General features: G+C 51.3%; 1 protein-coding gene across 2 annotated transcripts in view; it reads left to right on the top strand.

The window, feature by feature from the left end:
• Positions 1–595: 595 nt before the first annotated feature.
• Positions 596–18883, top strand: part of LOC121000970 (1-phosphatidylinositol 4,5-bisphosphate phosphodiesterase gamma-1-like) — a 127900-nt gene continuing 109612 nt past the window's right edge. For both annotated transcript variants that reach the window (XM_040431814.1, XM_040431815.1), the window contains exon 1: positions 596–1754. In XM_040431814.1, coding sequence (XP_040287748.1) covers positions 1535–1754 — 220 coding nt within the window. In that variant the 5' untranslated portion in view covers positions 596–1534. The remainder of the gene's footprint in view (positions 1755–18883) is intronic.

Raw genomic sequence — 18883 nt, 5'->3', positions numbered from 1 at the left:
CCAAGATCTCTGGAGATGGATAGAGAAGTCTGGAGATGGATATTAGAGTCTGGAGGAGGAAGAGGGGTCTGGAGAGGGACAGAGGAGTCTGAAGAAGGATAGAGGAGTCTGAAGAGGGTTAAAGGAGTCTGGAGAGGGATAGAGGAGTCTGGAGGGGACTCCTCAAAGGGTCCTGAAGATTTGTGTATCCCTCTCCCTTTGGAAAGACTTTTAACAGACCACATCCTTGTGCACTTATCATGTGTGGCACTCTGCACTTTTTGGTAGCACTTATATTATATTGTGTGACAAAAAACATGTACAAGTTACATTTAGGTGAAAGAATGAAGATCTATGAACGATCCCTTACATCTGAAGCCCAAATTTATTTTTCCAATATTTCTCAGTCTCCATTTAAGATTTCTTTTTCTATGATAATACTGGAGCTGTCATCGCAGCTCTGCACTGCACACATCCAAACACTAGATGGCGCAATCGCACAGCATTTCCTGCTCTCCACTAATGTTTTTCTTTCCTAAGCCAAGATCCAGCAAATATTTTTTTATTTTTTTTAAATTCCTTTCTGTTCTCTTTCCGGCCATGTGTGATTGCTGTTTCCTCTGGGCGTCCATTGCAGAAGGCTGGAGACAGGAGCTGCAGCTGCAAGATAAGGAGTGGGGAATGTACTGTGCACCAGTGACCTGTCATCCTGATCCAGCTCTGCACTGGGGAGGGGGCCTGTGGGGCTGGTGCATTAGTGGCCAGGACGTACAGCAGCTCCTCACATCCAGGCTGTGTGCTCCTGCCCCGCAGGCTGCAGGCGATCCCTGTGAAATTGGATTAGGCTCATTACCAGCAGTGATTCGCATCAGACCTTTTCTTTCCATGACTCTGGATATTATCCAGCTATTAGGAAGAGCATTATCCAGACCATGACCGGTCCCCGAGGATCATCCTGGATACCAGGGATTCATTGTATCAGGCTACTAGTGAGGGTCTTCATTAACCCATTAGTGCAGCCTGTCTTCTGAGGCGGTGGTCTGCCACATACTAGAAGGTCCAGCATGCAGCTGCAGACCTGGGGACCCCTTTAGGATCTTCTCTCCAGATATTCCCCAGTATCTGAAGCTTTATGTAGTCCATCTGTTGACCCCCACCCCTTCTGAGTGGACCAGCCTCAGACAGACAAGGAAGGAGGGGTCCAGATCCCATCTGCACTTGTAGAGGGTGGATCTAGGTGTGGTCTCCTTCCATCCCTCTCCTCCATACACTACCCAAGCAAGGGGAGAGGGGGACATCACCATCGCTTAGACTGGAAGTTCACACACTTCTTTTGTGGAATTGCACAGGATAGACTTCATATGCACTGGGTGTTTTTCTAGGCCAACTGAACACAGTGAATGGACAGCTCCTGGATCTACTGTGGACATCCCCCTGGATGGTAAAGCTCATGTGATGCCGCTTCTTCCGTTCTGTGATCCGCAGGTTGCTGCAGGACCAGGACTTTGGAAGGTCCCGGGTGACAGGCGGTGAGGAACCCGCACCTTGCTCCAGGATGTCCGGCTGCAGAATCGTCAACATGAACGGATTCCTGGAGGAACCCAGAATGGAAACAGGGGACATTAACCGGACTATGAGGCACCTCGAGACGGGGACGGTCCTGACTCTGTTTTACCAGAAGAAGTCCCAGCGCCCTGAGAGGAGAACATTCCAGCTGAAGCTAGACACCCGGCAGGTGATATGGTTCAGGTCCCCCGAGAAAGTGGAGGGTGAAAGTAAGTATAGATAATGTAATAGATGTTCCCTGCAGTCCTATGTAACACCACAGATAACACAGTGATAACTCTCCGAGTACAGACAGTGTAGTAGATGTCACCTGCAGTCCTATGTAACACCACAGGTAACACAGTGATAACTCTCTGAGTACAGATAATGTAGTATATGTCACCTGCAGTCCTATGTAACACCACAGATAACACAGTGATAACTCTCTGAGTACAGATAATGTAGTAGATGTCACCTGCAGTCCTATGTAACACCACAGATAACACAGTGATAACTCTCTGAGTACAGATAATGTAGTAGATGTCACCTGCAGTCCTATGTAACACCACAGATAACACAGTGATAACTCTCTGAGTACAGATAATGTAGTAGATGTCACCTGCAGTCCTATGTAACACCACAGATAACACAGTGATAACTCTCTGAGTACAGATAATGTAGTAGATGTCACCTGCAGTCCTATGTAACACCACAGATAACACAGTGATAACTCTCTGAATACAGATAATGTAGTAGATGTCACCTGCAGTCCTATGTAACACCACACATAACACAGTGATAACTCTCTGAATACAGATAATGTAGTAGATGTCACCTGCAGTCCTATGTAACACCATAGATAACACAGTGATAACTCTCTGAATACAGATAATGTAGTAGATGTCACCTGCAGTCCTATGTAACACCACACATAACACAGTGATAACTCTCTGAGTACAGATAATGTAGTAGATGTCACCTGCAGTCCTATGTAACACCACACATAACACAGTGATAACTCTCTGAGTACAGATAATGTAGTAGATGTCACCTGCAGTCCTATGTAACACCACACTCTCTGAGTACAGATAATGTAGTAGATGTCACCTGCAGTCCTATGTAACACCACACATAACACAGTGATAACTCTCTGAGTACAGATAATGTAATAGATTTTCCCTGCAGTCCTATGTAACACCACAGATAACACAGTGATAACTCTCTGAGTAAAGATAATGTAGTAGATGTCACCTGCAGTCCTATGTAACACCACAGATAACACAGGGATAACTCTCTGTGTACAGATAATGTAGTAGATGTCACCTGCAGTCCTATGTAACACCACAGATAACACAGTGATAACTCTGAGTACAGATAATGTAGTAGATGTCACCTGCAGTCCTATGTAACACCACAGGTAACACAGGGATAACTCTCTGTGTACAGATAATGTAGTAGATGTCACCTGCAGTCCTATGTAACACCACAGATAACACAGGGATAACTCTCTGTGTACAGATAATGTAGTAGATGTCACCTGCAGTCCTATGTAACACCACAGATAACACAGTGATAACTCTGAGTACAGATAATGTAGTAATATGTACATCACAAGCCTAGCACTGATGTAGGTGAAGGATATAGGGGCTCATGTGTCAGACACAGACGTCCTGGTACTTGAGATTTGTGCTATATTTCTAGTGATCATGAACAGTTCCCTTGTGGCCCCAGCACTGTGGCCCCGTCCCCTGCCACCTCTTCCTGCACTTCTGTCATCTTCCATATCACAGGGATGAGTCAGGGTCAGGAAACCAGCCTGGATTTCTGCTTCCCCTCATCTACCGCCTGTCCGTCTCACAGCCCCATACACTTATGAGTCAGCGTAACCTCAGACCACCGGCCGCACATGGGTTATATACTCCTCTTCATTTCTAAAACCTCTGCTTCCTACCAGTGAATTGGAATATGCCTGTTTACATCTGGAGACGATAATCCTGCCATTTCCTAATCCTATTTCCACAGTTGAGGGTTTGTTACAATATATCCAGGAAATCCTCACTGAGTGAAACAAAACAGAAGTGCAAATCTCTGCTGTGTCCTGAAAGTTTGATACAATGTGTCAGTGCAGGTAAAATGTATCAGTCTGCAGTCCTCACTGTCTGCACTGGATACAATTGTATCAGGTCTGTACTGTGACAACAAACAGAGGTGATGTGGTGTATACCACCTTCATTTTCGGGGTTCTGCTTTATTACACCACGTACTTTATGAGTCGAGATACAAAGGAGCTTAGATTAATGCTGCCCCCCCCCCCCCCACACACACACACACACACACACCATCATAATGTGGGGTACAGTCAGACATCTGAATCCTGAACTGAGATCAGTGCCCCCTCTATACTAGGGTACAGTCAGACCTCTGTATCCTGAGCACAGATCAGTGCCCCCTCTATACTGGGGTACAGTCAGACCTCTGTATCCTGAACTGAGATCAGTGCCCCCTCTATACTGGGGTACTGTCAGACCTCTGTATCCTGAGCTGAGATCAGTGCCCCCTCTATACTGGGGTACAGTCAGACCTCTGTATCCTGAGCTCAGATCAGTGCCCCCTCTATACTGGGGTACTGTCAGACCTCTGTATCCTGAGCTGAGATCAGTGCCCCTCTATACTGGGGTACAGTCAGACCTCTGTATCCTGAGCTGAGATCAGTGCCCCCTCTGTACTGGGGTACAGTCAGACCTCTGTATCCTGAGCTGAGATCAGTGCCCCCTCTGTACTTGGGTACAGTCAGACCTCTGTATCCTGAACTGAGATCAGTGCCCCCTCTATACTGGGGTACAGTCAGACCTCTGTATCCTGAGCTGAGATCAGTGCCCCCTCTATACTGGGGTACAGACAGACCTCTGTATCCTGAGCTGAGATCAGTGCCCCCTCTGTACTGGGGTACAGTCAGACCTCTGTATCCTGAGCAGAGATCAGTGCCCCCTCTATACTGGGGTACAGTCAGACCTCTGTATCCTGAGCTGAGATCAGTGCCCCTCTATACTGGGGTACAGTCAGACCTCTGTATCCTGAGCTGAGATCAGTGCCTCCTCTATACTGGGGTACAGTCAGACCTCTGTATCCTGAGCTGAGATCAGTGCCCCCTCTATACTGGGGTACAGTCAGACCTCTGTATCCTGAGCTCAGATCAGTGCCCCCTTTATACTGGGGTACAGTCAGACCTCTGTATCCTAAGCTGAGATCAGTGCCCCCTCTATACTAGGGTACAGTCAGACCTCTGTATCCTGAGCTGAGATCAGTGCCCCCTCTATACTGGGGTACAGTCAGACCTCTGTATCCTGAGCTGAGATCAGTGCCCCCTCAATACTGGGGTACAGTCAGACCTCTGTATCCTGAGCTGAGATCAGTGCCCCCTCTATTCTGGGGTACAGTCAGACCTCTGTATCCTGAGCTGAGATCAGTGCCCCCTCTATACTGGGGTACAGTCAGACCTCTGTATCCTGAGCTGAGATCAGTGCCCCCTCTATACTGGGGTACAGTCAGACCTCTGTATCCTGAGCTGAGATCAGTGCCCTCTCTATACTGGGGTACAGTCAGACCTCTGTATCCTGAGCTGAGATCAGTGCCCCCTCTATTCTGGGTTACAGTCAGACCTCTGTATCCTGAGCTGAGATCAGTGCCCCCTATATTCTGGGGTACAGTCAGACCTCTGTATCCTGAGCTGAGATCAGTGCCCCCTCTATACTGGGGTACAGTCAGACCTCTGTATCCTGAACTGAGATCAGTGCCCCCTCTATACTGGGGTACAGTCAGACCTCTGTATCCTGAGCGGAGATCAGTGCCCCCTCTATACTGGGGTACAGTCAGACCTCTGTATCCTGAACTCAGATCAGTGCCCCTCTATACTGGGGTACAGTCAGACCTCTGTATCCTGAGCTGAGATCAGTGCCCCCTCTATACTGGGGTACAGTCAGACCTCTGTATCCTGAGCTTAGATCAGTGCCCCCTCTATGCTGGGGTACAGTCAGACCTCTGTATCCTGAGCTGAGATCAGTGCCCCCTCTATACTAGGGTACAGTCAGACCTCTGTATCCTGAGCTGAGATCAGTGCCCTCTCTATACTGGGGTACAGTCAGACCTCTGTATCCTGAGCTGAGATCAGTGCCCCTCTATACTGGGGTACAGTCAGACCTCTGTATCCTGAGCTGAGATCAGTGCCCCCTTTATACTGGGGTACAGTCAGACCTCTGTATCCTGAGCTGAGATCAGTGCCCCCTCTATACTGGGGTACAGTCAGACCTCTGTATCCTGAGCTGAGATCAGTGCCCCCTCTATACTGGGGTACAGTCAGACCTCTGTATCCTGAGTTGAGATCAGTGCCCTCTCTATACTAAAGTACAGTCAGATCTCTGTATCCTGAGCTGAGATCAGTGCCCCATCTATACTGGGGTACAGTCAGACCTCTGTATCCTGAGCTGAGATCAGTGCCCCCTCTATACTGGGGTACAGTCAGACCTCTGTATCCTGAACTGAGATCAGTGCCCCCTCTATACTGGGGTACAGTCAGACCTCTGTATCCTGAGCTGAGATCAGTGCCCCCTCTATACTGGGGTACTGTCAGACCTCTGTATCCTGAGCTGAGATTAGTGCCCCCTCTATACTGGGGTACAGTCAGACCTCTCTATCCTGAGCTGAGATCAGTGCCCCCTCTATACTGGGGTACAGTCAGACCTCTGTATCCTGAGCTCAGATCAGTGCCCCCTCTATACTGGGGTACTGTCAGACCTCTGTATCCTGAGCTGAGATCAGTGCCCCTCTATACTGGGGTACAGTCAGACCTCTGTATCCTGAGCTGAGATCAGTGCCCCCTCTATACTGGGGTACAGTCAGACCTCTGTATCCTGAGCTAAGATCAGTGCCCCCTCTGTACTGGGGTACAGTCAGACCTCTGTATCCTGAGCTGAGATCAGTGCCCCCTCTGTACTGGGGTACAGTCAGACCTCTGTATCCTGAACTGAGATCAGTGCCCCCTCTATACTGGGGTACAGTCAGACCTCTGTATCCTGAGCTGAGATCAGTGCCCCCTCTATACTGGGGTACAGTCAGACCTCTGTATCCTGTGCTGAGATCAGTGCCCCCTCTATACTGGGGTACAGTCAGACCTCTGTATCCTGAGCTGAGATCAGTGCCCCTCTATACTGGGGTACAGTCAGACCTCTGTATCCTGAGCTGAGATCAGTGCCCCCTCTGTACTGGGGTACAGACAGACCTCTGTATCCTGAGCTGAGATCAGTGCCCCCTCTGTACTGGGGTACAGTCAGACCTCTGTATCCTGAGCAGAGATCAGTGCCCCCTCTATACTGGGGTACAGTCAGACCTCTGTATCCTGAGCTGAGATCAGTGCCCCTCTATACTGGGGTACAGTCAGACCTCTGTATCCTGAGCTGAGATCAGTGCCTCCTCTATACTGCGGTACAGTCAGACCTCTGTATCCTGAGCTGAGATCAGTGCCCCCTCTATACTGGGGTACAGTCAGACCTCTGTATCCTGAGCTCAGATCAGTGCCCCCTTTATACTGGGGTACAGTCAGACCTCTGTATCCTAAGCTGAGATCAGTGCCCCCTCTATACTGGGGTACAGTCAGACCTCTGTATCCTGAGCTGAGATCAGTGCCCTCTCTATACTGGGGTACTGTCAGACCTCTGTATCCTGAGCTGAGATCAGTGCCCCTCTATACTGGGGTACAGTCAGACCTCTGTATCCTGATCTGAGATCAGTGCCCCCTCTATACTGGGGTACAGTCAGACCTCTGTATCCTGAGCTGAGATCAGTGCCCCCTCAATACTGGGGTACAGTCAGACCTCTGTATCCTGAGCTGAGATCAGTGCCCCCTCTATTCTGGGGTACAGTCAGACCTCTGTATCCTGAGCTGAGATCAGTGCCCCCTCTATACTGGGGTACAGTCAGACCTCTGTATCCTGAGCTGAGATCAGTGCCCTCTCTATACTGGGGTACTGTCAGACCTCTGTATCCTGAGCTGAGATCAGTGCCCCCTCTATTCTGGGGTACAGTCAGACCTCTGTATCCTGAGCTGAGATCAGTGCCCCCTCTATACTGGGGTACAGTCAGACCTCTGTATCCTGAGCTGAGATCAGTGCCCCCTCTATTCTGGGTTACAGTCAGACCTCTGTATCCTGAGCTGAGATCAGTGCCCCCTATATTCTGGGGTACAGTCAGACCTCTGTATCCTGAGCTGAGATCAGTGCCCCCTCTATACTGGGGTACAGTCAGACCTCTGTATCCTGAACTGAGATCAGTGCCCCCTCTATACTGGGGTACAGTCAGACCTCTGTATCCTGAGCGGAGATCAGTGCCCTCTCTATACTGGGGTACAGTCAGACCTCTGTATCCTGAGCTGAGATCAGTGCCCCTCTATACTGGGGTACAGTCAGACCTCTGTATCCTGAGCTGAGATCAGTGCCCCCTCTATACTGGGGTACAGTCAGACCTCTGTATCCTGAGCTTAGATCAGTGCCCCCTCTATGCTGGGGTACAGTCAGACCTCTGTATCCTGAGCTGAGATCAGTGCCCCCTCTATACTAGGGTACAGTCAGACCTCTGTATCCTGAGCTGAGATCAGTGCCCTCTCTATACTGGGGTACAGTCAGACCTCTGTATCCTGAGCTGAGATCAGTGCCCCTCTATACTGGGGTACAGTCAGACCTCTGTATCCTGAGCTGAGATCAGTGCCCCCTTTATACTGGGGTACAGTCAGACCTCTGTATCCTGAGCTGAGATCAGTGCCCCCTCTATACTGGGGTACAGTCAGACCTCTGTATCCTGAGCTGAGATCAGTGCCCCCTCTATACTGGGGTACAGTCAGACCTCTGTATCCTGAGTTAAGATCAGTGCCCTCTCTATACTAAAGTACAGTCAGATTTCTGTATCCTGAGCTGAGATCAGTGCCCCATCTATACTGGGGTACAGTCAGACCTCTGTATCCTGAGCTGAGATCAGTGCCCCCTCTATACTGGGGTACAGTCAGATCTCTGTATCCTGAGCTGAGATCAGTGCCCCCTCTATACTGGGGTACAGTCAGACCTCTGTATCCTGAGCTGAGATCAGTGCCCCCTTTATACTGGGGTATAGTCAGACCTCTGTATCCTGAGCTGAGATCAGTGCCCCCTCTATACTGCGGTACAGTCAGATCTCTGTATCCTGAGCTGAGATCAGTGCCCCCTTTATACTGGGGTATAGTCAGACCTCTGTATCCTGAGCTGAGATCAGTGCCCCCTCTATACTGGGGTACAGTCAGATCTCTGTATCCTGAGCTGAGATCAGTGCCCCCTTTATACTGGGGTACAGTCAGACCTCTGTATCCTGAGCTGAGATCAGTGCCCCCTCTATACTGGGGTACAGTCAGATCTCTGTATCCTGAGCTGAGACCAGTGCCCCCTCTGTACTGAGGTACAGTCAGACCTCTGTATCCTGAGCTGAGATCAGTGCCCCCTCTATACTGGGGTACAGTCAGACCTCTATATCCTGCGCTGAGATCAGTGCCCCCTCTATACTGGGGTACAGTCAGACCTCTGTATCCTGAGCTGAGATCAGTGCCCCCTCTATACTGGGGTACAGTCAGACCTCTGTATCCTGAGCTGAGATCAGTGCCCCCTCTGTACTGGGGTACAGTCAGACCTCTGTATCCTGAGCTGAGATCAGTGCCCCCTCTATACTGGGGTACAGTCAGACCTCTGTATCCTGAGCTGAGATCAGTGCCCCTCTATACTGGGGTACAGTCAGACCTCTGTATCCAGAGCTCAGATCAGTGCCCCCTTTATACTGGGGTACAGTCAGACCTCTATATCCTGAGCTGAGATCAGTGCCCCCTCTATACTGGGGTACAGACAGACCTCTGTATCATGAGCTGAGATCAGTGCCCCCTTTATACTGGGGTACAGTCAGACCTCTATATCCTGAGCTGATATCAGTGCCCCCTCTATACTGGGGTACAGACAGACCTCTGTATCCTGAGCTGAGATCAGTGCCCCCTTTATATTGGGGTATAGTCAGACCTCTGTATCCTGAGCTGAGATCAGTGCCCCCTCTATACTGGGGTACAGTCAGACCTCTGTATCCTGAGCTTAGATCAGTGCCCCCTCTGTACTGGGGTACAGTCAGACCTCTGTATCCTGAGCTGAGATCAGTGCCCCCTCTATACTGGGGTACAGTCAGACCTCTGTATCCTGAGCTCAGATCAGTGCCCCCTCTATACTGGGGTACAGTCAGACCGCTGTATCCTGAGCTGAGATCAGTGCCCCCTTTATATTGGGGTATAGTCAGACCTCTGTATCCTGAGCTGAGATCAGTGCCCCCTCTATACTGGGGTACAGTCAGATCTCTGTATCCTCAGCTTAGATCAGTGCCCCCTCTGTACTGGGGTACAGTCAGACCTCTGTATCCTGAGCTGAGATCAGTGCCCCCTCTATACTGGGGTATAGTCAGACCTCTGTATCCTGAGCTGAGATCAGTGCCCCCTCTATACTGGAGTACAGTCAGACCTCTGTATCCTGAGCTGAGATCAGTGCCCCCGCTATACTGGGGTACAGTCAGACCTCTGTATCCTGAGCTGAGATCAGTGCCCCCTCTATACTGGGGTACAGACAGACCTCTGTATCCTGAGCTGAGATCAGTGCCCCTCTATACTGGGGTACAGTCAGACCTTTGTATCCTGAGCTGATATCAGTGCCCCCTCTATACTGGGGTACAGTCAGACCTCTGTATCCTGAGCTGAGATCAGTGCCCCCTCTATACTGGGGTACAGTCAGATCTCTGTATCCTGAGCTGAGATCAGTGCCCCCTCTATACTGGGGTACAGTCAGATCTCTGTATCCTGAGCGGAGATCAGTGCCCCCTCTATACTGGGGTACAGTCAGACCTCTGTATCCTGAGCTGAGATCAGTGCCCCCTTTATATTGGGGTATAGTCAGACCTCTGTATCCTGAGCTGAGATCAGTGCCCCCTCTATACTGGGGTACAGTCAGATCTCTGTATCCTGAGCTTAGATCAGTGCCCCCTCTATACTGGGGTACAGACAGACCTCTGTATCCTGAGCTGAGATCAGTGCCCCTCTATACTGGGGTACAGTCAGACCTTTGTATCCTGAGCTGATATCAGTGCCCCCTCTATACTGGGGTACAGTCAGACCTCTGTATCCTGAGCTGAGATTAGTGCCCCCTCTATACTGGGGTACAGTCAGATCTCTGTATCCTGAGCTGAGATCAGTGCCCCCTCTATACTGGGGTACAGACAGACCTCTGTATCCTGAGCTGAGATCAGTGCCCCCTTTATACTGGGGTACAGTCAGACCTCTGTATCCTGAGCTGAGATCAGTGCCCCCGCTATACTGGGGTACAGTCAGACCTCTGTATCCTGAGCTGAGATCAGTGCCCCCTCTATACTGGGGTACAGACAGACCTCTGTATCCTGAGCTGAGATCAGTGCCCCCGCTATACTGGGGTACAGTCAGACTTCTGTATCCTGAGCTGAGATCAGTGCCCCCTCTATACTGGGGTACAGACAGACCTCTGTATCCTGAGCTGAGATCAGTGCCCCCTCTATACTGGGGTACAGACAGACCTCTGTATCCTGAGCTGAGATCAGTGCCCCCGCTATACTGGGGTACAGTCAGACCTCTGTATCCTGAGCTGAGATCATTGCCCCCTCTATACTGGGGTACAGACAGACCTCTGTATCCTGAGCTGAGATCAGTGCCCCCTCTATACTGGGGTACAGACAGACCTCTGTATCATGAGCTGAGATCAGTGCCCCCTTTATACTGGGGTACAGTCAGACCTCTATATCCTGAGCTGATATCAGTGCCCCCTCTATACTGGGGTACAGACAGACCTCTGTATCCTGAGCTGAGATCAGTGCCCCCTTTATATTGGGGTACAGTCAGACCTCTGTATCCTGAGCTGAGATCAGTGCCCCCTCTATACTGGGGTACAGTCAGACCTCTGTATCCTGAGCTTAGATCAGTGCCCCCTCTGTACTGGGGTACAGTCAGACCTCTGTATCCTGAGCTGAGATCAGTGCCCCCTCTATACTGGGGTACAGTCAGACCTCTGTATCCTGAGCTCAGATCAGTGCCCCCTCTATACTGGGGTACAGTCAGACCGCTGTATCCTGAGCTGAGATCAGTGCCCCCTTTATATTGGGGTACAGTCAGACCTCTGTATCCTGAGCTCAGATCAGTGCCCCCTCTATACTGGGGTACAGTCAGACCTCTGTATCCTGAGCTGAGATCAGTGCCCCCTCTATACTGGGGTACAGTCAGACCTCTGTATCCTAAACTGAGATCAGTGCCCCCTCTATACTGGGGTACAGTCAGACCTCTGTATCCTGAGCTGAGATCAGTGCCCCCTTTATACTGGGGTACAGTCAGACCTCTGTATCCTGAGCTGAGATCAGTGCCCCCTCTATACTGGGGTACAGTCAGACCTCTGTATCCTGAGCTGAGATCAGTGCCCCCTCTATACTGGGGTACAGTCAGACCCCTGTATCCTGAGCTGAGATCAGTGCCCCCTCTATACTGGGGTACAGTCAGACCTCTGTATCTTGAGCTGAGATCAGTGCCCCCTCTGTACTGGGGTACAGTCAGACCTCTGTATCCTGAGCTGAGATTAGTGCCCCATCTATACTGGGGTACAGTCAGACCTCTGTATCCTGAGCTGAGATCAGTGCCCCCTCTGTACTGGGGTACAGTCAGTTCTCTGTATCCTGAACTGAGATCAGTGCCCCCTCTATACTGGGGTACAGTCAGACCTCTGTATCCTGAGCTGAGATCAGTGCCCCTCTATACTGGGGTACAGTCAGACCTCTGTATCCTGAGCTGAGATCAGTGCCCCTCTATACTGGGGTACAGTCAGACCTCTGTATCCTGAGCTGAGATCAGTGCCCCCTCTATGCTGGGGTACTTTCAGACCTCTGTATCCTGATCTGAGATCAGTGCCCCCTCTATACTGGGGTACAGTCAGACCTCTGTATTCTGAGCTGAGATCAGTGCCCCCTCTATACTGGGGTACAGTCAGACCTCTGTATCCTGAGCTGAGATCAGTGCCCCCTCTATACTGGGGTACAGTCAGACCTCTGTATCCTGAGCTAAGATCAGTGCCCCCTTTATACTGGGGTATAGTCAGACCTCTGTATCCTGAGCTGAGATCAGTGCCCCCTCTATACTGGGGTACAGTCAAACCTCTGTATCCTAAGCTCAGATCAGTGCCCCCTCTGTACTGGGGTACAGTCAGACCTCTGTATCCTGAGCTGAGATCAGTGCCCCCTCTATACTGGGGTACACTCAAACCTCTGTATCCTGAGCTGAGATCAGTGCCCCCTCTATACTGGGGTACAGTCAGACCTCTGTATCCTGAGCTGAGATCAGTGCCCCCTCTATACTGGGGTACAGTCAGACCCCTGTATCCTGAGCTGAGATCAGTGCCCCCTCTATACTGGGGTACAGTCAGACCTCTGTATCTTGAGCTGAGATCAGTGCCCCCTCTGTACTGGGGTACAGTCAGACCTCTGTATCCTGAGCTGAGATTAGTGCCCCATCTATACTGGGGTACAGTCAGACCTCTGTATCCTGAGCTGAGATCAGTGCCCCCTCTGTACTGGGGTACAGTCAGACCTCTGTATCCTGAGCTGAGATCAGTGCCCCCTCTATACTGGGGTACAGTCAGACCTCTGTATCCTGAACTGAGATCAGTGCCCCCTCTATACTGGGGTACAGTCAGACCTCTGTATCCTGAGCTGAGATCAGTGCCCCTCTATACTGGGGTACAGTCAGACCTCTGTATCCTGAGCTGAGATCAGTGCCCCTCTATACTGGGGTACAGTCAGACCTCTGTATCCTGAGCTGAGATCAGTGCCCCCTCTATGCTGGGGTACAGTCAGACCTCTGTATCCTGATCTGAGATCAGTGCCCCCTCTATACTGGGGTACAGTCAGACCTCTGTATTCTGAGCTGAGATCAGTGCCCCCTCTATACTGGGGTACAGTCAGACCTCTGTATCCTGAGCTGAGATCAGTGCCCCCTCTATACTGGGGTACAGTCAGACCTCTGTATCCTGAGCTAAGATCAGTGCCCCCTTTATACTGGGGTATAGTCAGACCTCTGTATCCTGAGCTGAGATCAGTGCCCCCTCTATACTGGGGTACAGTCAGATCTCTGTATCCTGAGCTTAGATCAGTGCCCCCTCTGTACTGGGGTACAGTCAGACCTCTGTATCCTGAGCTGAGATCAGTGCCCCTCTATACTGGGGTACAGTCAGACCTCTGTATCCTGAGCTGAGATCAGTGCCCCCTCTATACTGGGGTACAGTCAAACCTCTGTATCCTAAGCTCAGATCAGTGCCCCCTCTGTACTGGGGTACAGTCAGACCTCTGTATCCTGAGCTGAGATCAGTGCCCCCTCTATACTGGGGTACACTCAAACCTCTGTATCCTGAGCTGAGATCAGTGCCCCCTCTATACTGGGGTACAGTCAGACCTCTGTATCCTGAGCTGAGATCAGTGCCCCCTCTATACTGGGGTACAGTCAGACCCCTGTATCCTGAGCTGAGATCAGTGCCCCCTCTATACTGGGGTACAGTCAGACCTCTGTATCTTGTGCTGAGATCAGTGCCCCCTCTGTACTGGGGTACAGTCAGACCTCTGTATCCTGAGCTGAGATCAGTGCCCCCTCTATACTGGGGTACAGTCAGACCTCTGTATCCTGAGCTGAGATCAGTGCCCCCTCTGTACTGGGGTACAGTCAGTTCTCTGTATCCTGAACTGAGATCAGTGCCCCCTCTATACTGGGGTACAGTCAGACCTCTGTATCCTGAGCTGAGATCAGTGCCCCTCTATACTGGGGTACAGTCAGACCTCTGTATCCTGAGCTGAGATCAGTGCCCCTCTATACTGGGGTACAGTCAGACCTCTGTATCCTGAGCTGAGATCAGTGCCCCCTCTATGCTGGGGTACAGTCAGACCTCTGTATCCTGATCTGAGATCAGTGCCCCCTCTATACTGGGGTACAGTCAGACCTCTGTATTCTGAGCTGAGATCAGTGCCCCCTCTATACTGGGGTACAGTCAGACCTCTGTATCCTGAGCTGAGATCAGTGCCCCCTCTATACTGGGGTACAGTCAGATCTCTGTATCCTGAGCTGAGATCAGTGCCCCCTCTATACTGGGGTACAGTCAGACCTCTGTATCCTGAGCTGAGATCAGTGCCCCCTCTATACTGGGGTACAGTCAGACCTCTGTATCTTGAGCTGAGATCAGTGCCCCTATATACTGGGGTACAGTCAGACCTCTGTATCCTGAGCTGATATCAGTGCCCCCTCTGTACTGGGGTACAGTCAGACCTCTGTATCCTGAGCTGAGATCAGTTCCCCCTCTATACTGGGGTACAGTCAGACCTCTGTATCTTGAGCTGAGATCAGTGCCCCCTCTATACTGGGGTACAGTCAGACCTCTGTATCCTGAGCTGATATCAGTGCCCCCTCTGTACTGGGGTACAGTCAGACCTCTGTATCCTGAGCTGAGATCAGTGCCCCCTTTATACTGGGGTACAGTCAGACCTCTGTATCCTGAGCTGAGATCAGTGCCCCCTCTATACTGGGGTCCCCCTCTATACTGGGGTACAGTCAGATCTCTGTATCCTGAGCTGAGATCAGTGCCCCTCTATACTGGGGTACAGTCAGACCTCTGTATCCTGAGCTGAGATCAGTGCCCCCTCTATGCTGGGGTACAGTCAGACCTCTGTATCCTGATCTGAGATCAGTGCCCCCTCTATACTGGGGTACAGTCAGACCTCTGTATCCTGAGCTGAGATCAGTGCCCCCTTTATACTGGGGTACAGTCAGACCTCTGTATCCTGAGCTGAGATCAGTGCCCCCTCTATACTGGGGTACAGTCAGATCTCTGTATCCTGAGCTGAGATCAGTGCCCCCTCTATCCTGGGGTACAGTCAGACCTCTGTATCCTGAGCTGAGATCAGTGCCCCCTCTATCCTGGGGTACAGTCAGACCTCTGTATCCTGAGCTGAGATCAGTGCCCCTCTATACTGGGGTACAGTCAGACTTCTGTATCCTGAGCTGATATCAGTGCCCCCTCTGTACTGGGGTACAGTCAGACCTCTGTATCCTGAGCTGAGATCAGTGCCCCTCTATACTGGGGTACAGTCAGACCTCTGTATCCTGAGCTGAGATCAGTGCCCCTCTATACTGGGGTACAGTCAGACCTCTGTATCCTGAGCTGAGATCAGTGCCCCCTCTATGCTGGGGTACAGTCAGACCTCTGTATCCTGATCTGAGATCAGTGCCCCCTCTATACTGGGGTACAGTCAGACCTCTGTATTCTGAGCTGAGATCAGTGCCCCCTCTATACTGGGGTACAGTCAGACCTCTGTATCCTGAGCTGAGATCAGTGCCCCCTCTATACTGGGGTACAGTCAGACCTCTGTATCCTGAGCTAAGATCAGTGCCCCCTTTATACTGGGGTATAGTCAGACCTCTGTATCCTGAGCTGAGATCAGTGCCCCCTCTATACTGGGGTACAGTCAGATCTCTGTATCCTGAGCTTAGATCAGTGCCCCCTCTGTACTGGGGTACAGTCAGACCTCTGTATCCTGAGCTGAGATCAGTGCCCCTCTATACTGGGGTACAGTCAGACCTCTGTATCCTGAGCTGAGATCAGTGCCCCCTCTATACTGGGGTACAGTCAAACCTCTGTATCCTAAGCTCAGATCAGTGCCCCCTCTGTACTGGGGTACAGTCAGACCTCTGTATCCTGAGCTGAGATCAGTGCCCCCTCTATACTGGGGTACACTCAAACCTCTGTATCCTGAGCTGAGATCAGTGCCCCCTCTATACTGGGGTACAGTCAGACCTCTGTATCCTGAGCTGAGATCAGTGCCCCCTCTATACTGGGGTACAGTCAGACCTCTGTATCCTGAGCTGAGATCAGTGCCCCCTCTATACTGGGGTACAGTCAGACCTCTGTATCTTGAGCTGAGATCAGTGCCCCCTCTGTACTGGGGTACAGTCAGACCTCTGTATCCTGAGCTGAGATTAGTGCCCCATCTATACTGGGGTACAGTCAGACCTCTGTATCCTGAGCTGAGATCAGTGCCCCCTCTGTACTGGGGTACAGTCAGTTCTCTGTATCCTGAACTGAGATCAGTGCCCCCTCTATACTGGGGTACAGTCAGACCTCTGTATCCTGAGCTGAGATCAGTGCCCCTCTATACTGGGGTACAGTCAGACCTCTGTATCCTGAGCTGAGATCAGTGCCCCTCTATACTGGGGTACAGTCAGACCTCTGTATCCTGAGCTGAGATCAGTGCCCCCTCTATGCTGGGGTACAGTCAGACCTCTGTATCCTGATCTGAGATCAGTGCCCCCTCTATACTGGGGTACAGTCAGACCTCTGTATTCTGAGCTGAGATCAGTGCCCCCTCTATACTGGGGTACAGTCAGACCTCTGTATCCTGAGCTGAGATCAGTGCCCCCTCTATACTGGGGTACAGTCAGATCTCTGTATCCTGAGCTGAGATCAGTGCCCCCTCTATACTGGGGTACAGTCAGACCTCTGTATCCTGAGCTGAGATCAGTGCCCCCTCTATACTGGGGTACAGTCAGACCTCTGTATCTTGAGCTGAGATCAGTGCCCCTATATACTGGGGTACAGTCAGACCTCTGTATCCTGAGCTGATATCAGTGCCCCCTCTGTACTGGGGTACAGTCAGACCTCTGTATCCTGAGCTGAGATCAGTTCCCCCTCTATACTGGGGTACAGTCAGACCTCTGTATCTTGAGCTGAGATCAGTGCCCCCTCTATACTGGGGTACAGTCAGACCTCTGTATCCTGAGCTGATATCAGTGCCCCCTCTGTACTGGGGTACAGTCAGACCTCTGTATCCTGAGCTGAGATCAGTGCCCCCTTTATACTGGGGTACAGTCAGACCTCTGTATCCTGAGCTGAGATCAGTGCCCCCTCTATACTGGGGTCCCCCTCTATACTGGGGTACAGTCAGATCTCTGTATCCTGAGCTGAGATCAGTGCCCCTCTATACTGGGGTACAGTCAGACCTCTGTATCCTGAGCTGAGATCAGTGCCCCCTCTATGCTGGGGTACAGTCAGACCTCTGTATCCTGATCTGAGATCAGTGCCCCCTCTATACTGGGGTACAGTCAGACCTCTGTATCCTGAGCTGAGATCAGTGCCCCCTTTATACTGGGGTACAGTCAGACCTCTGTATCCTGAGCTGAGATCAGTGCCCCCTCTATACTGGGGTACAGTCAGATCTCTGTATCCTGAGCTGAGATCAGTGCCCCCTCTATCCTGGGGTACAGTCAGACCTCTGTATCCTGAGCTGAGATCAGTGCCCCCTCTATACTGGGGTACAGTCAGACCTCTGTATCCTGAGCTGAGATCAGTGCCCCTCTATACTGGGGTACAGTCAGACCTCTGTATCCTGAGCTGATATCAGTGCCCCCTCTGTACTGGGGTACAGTCAGACCTCTGTATCCTGAGCTGAGATCAGTGCCCCCTCTATACTGGGGTACAGTCAGACCTTTGTATCCTGAGCTGATATCAGTGCCCCCTCTATACTGGGGTACAGTCAGACCTCTGTATCCTGAGCTGAGATCAGTGCCCCCTCTATACTGGGGTACAGTCAGACCTCTGTATCCTGAGCTGAGATCAGTGCCCCCTCTATACTGGGGTACAGTCAGACCTCTGTATCCTGAGCTGAGATCAGTGCCCCTCTATACTGGGGTACAGTCAGACCTCTGTATCCTGAGCTGATATCAGTGCCCCCTCTATACTGGGGTACAGTCAGACCTCTGTATCCTGAGCTGAGATCAGTGCCCCCTCTATACAGGGGTACAGTCAGACCTCTGTATCCTGAGCTGAGATCAGTGCCCCCTCTATACTGGGGTACAGTCAGACCTCTGTATCCTGAGCTAAGATCAGTGCCCCCTCTATACTGGGGTACAGTCAGATCTCTGTATCCTGAGCTGAGATCAGTGCCCCCTCTATACTGGGGTACAGTCAGACCTCTGTATCCTGAGCTGAGATCAGTGCCCCCTCTATACTGGGGTACAGTCAGACCTCTGTATATTGAGCTGAGATCAGTGCCCCTCTATACTGGGGTACAGTCAGACCTCTGTATCCTGAGTTGAGATCAGTGCCCCCTCTGTACTGGGGTACAGTCAGACCTCTGTATCCTGAGCTGAGATCAGTGCCCCCTCTATACTGGGGTACAGTCAGACCTCTGTATCCTGAGCTGAGATCAGTGCCCCCTC

This window comes from Bufo bufo, chromosome 5 (assembly GCF_905171765.1).
Source record: "Bufo bufo chromosome 5, aBufBuf1.1, whole genome shotgun sequence".
Taxonomy (NCBI): domain Eukaryota; kingdom Metazoa; phylum Chordata; class Amphibia; order Anura; family Bufonidae; genus Bufo; species Bufo bufo.
This window is presented reverse-complemented; position numbering and strand designations above follow the sequence as displayed.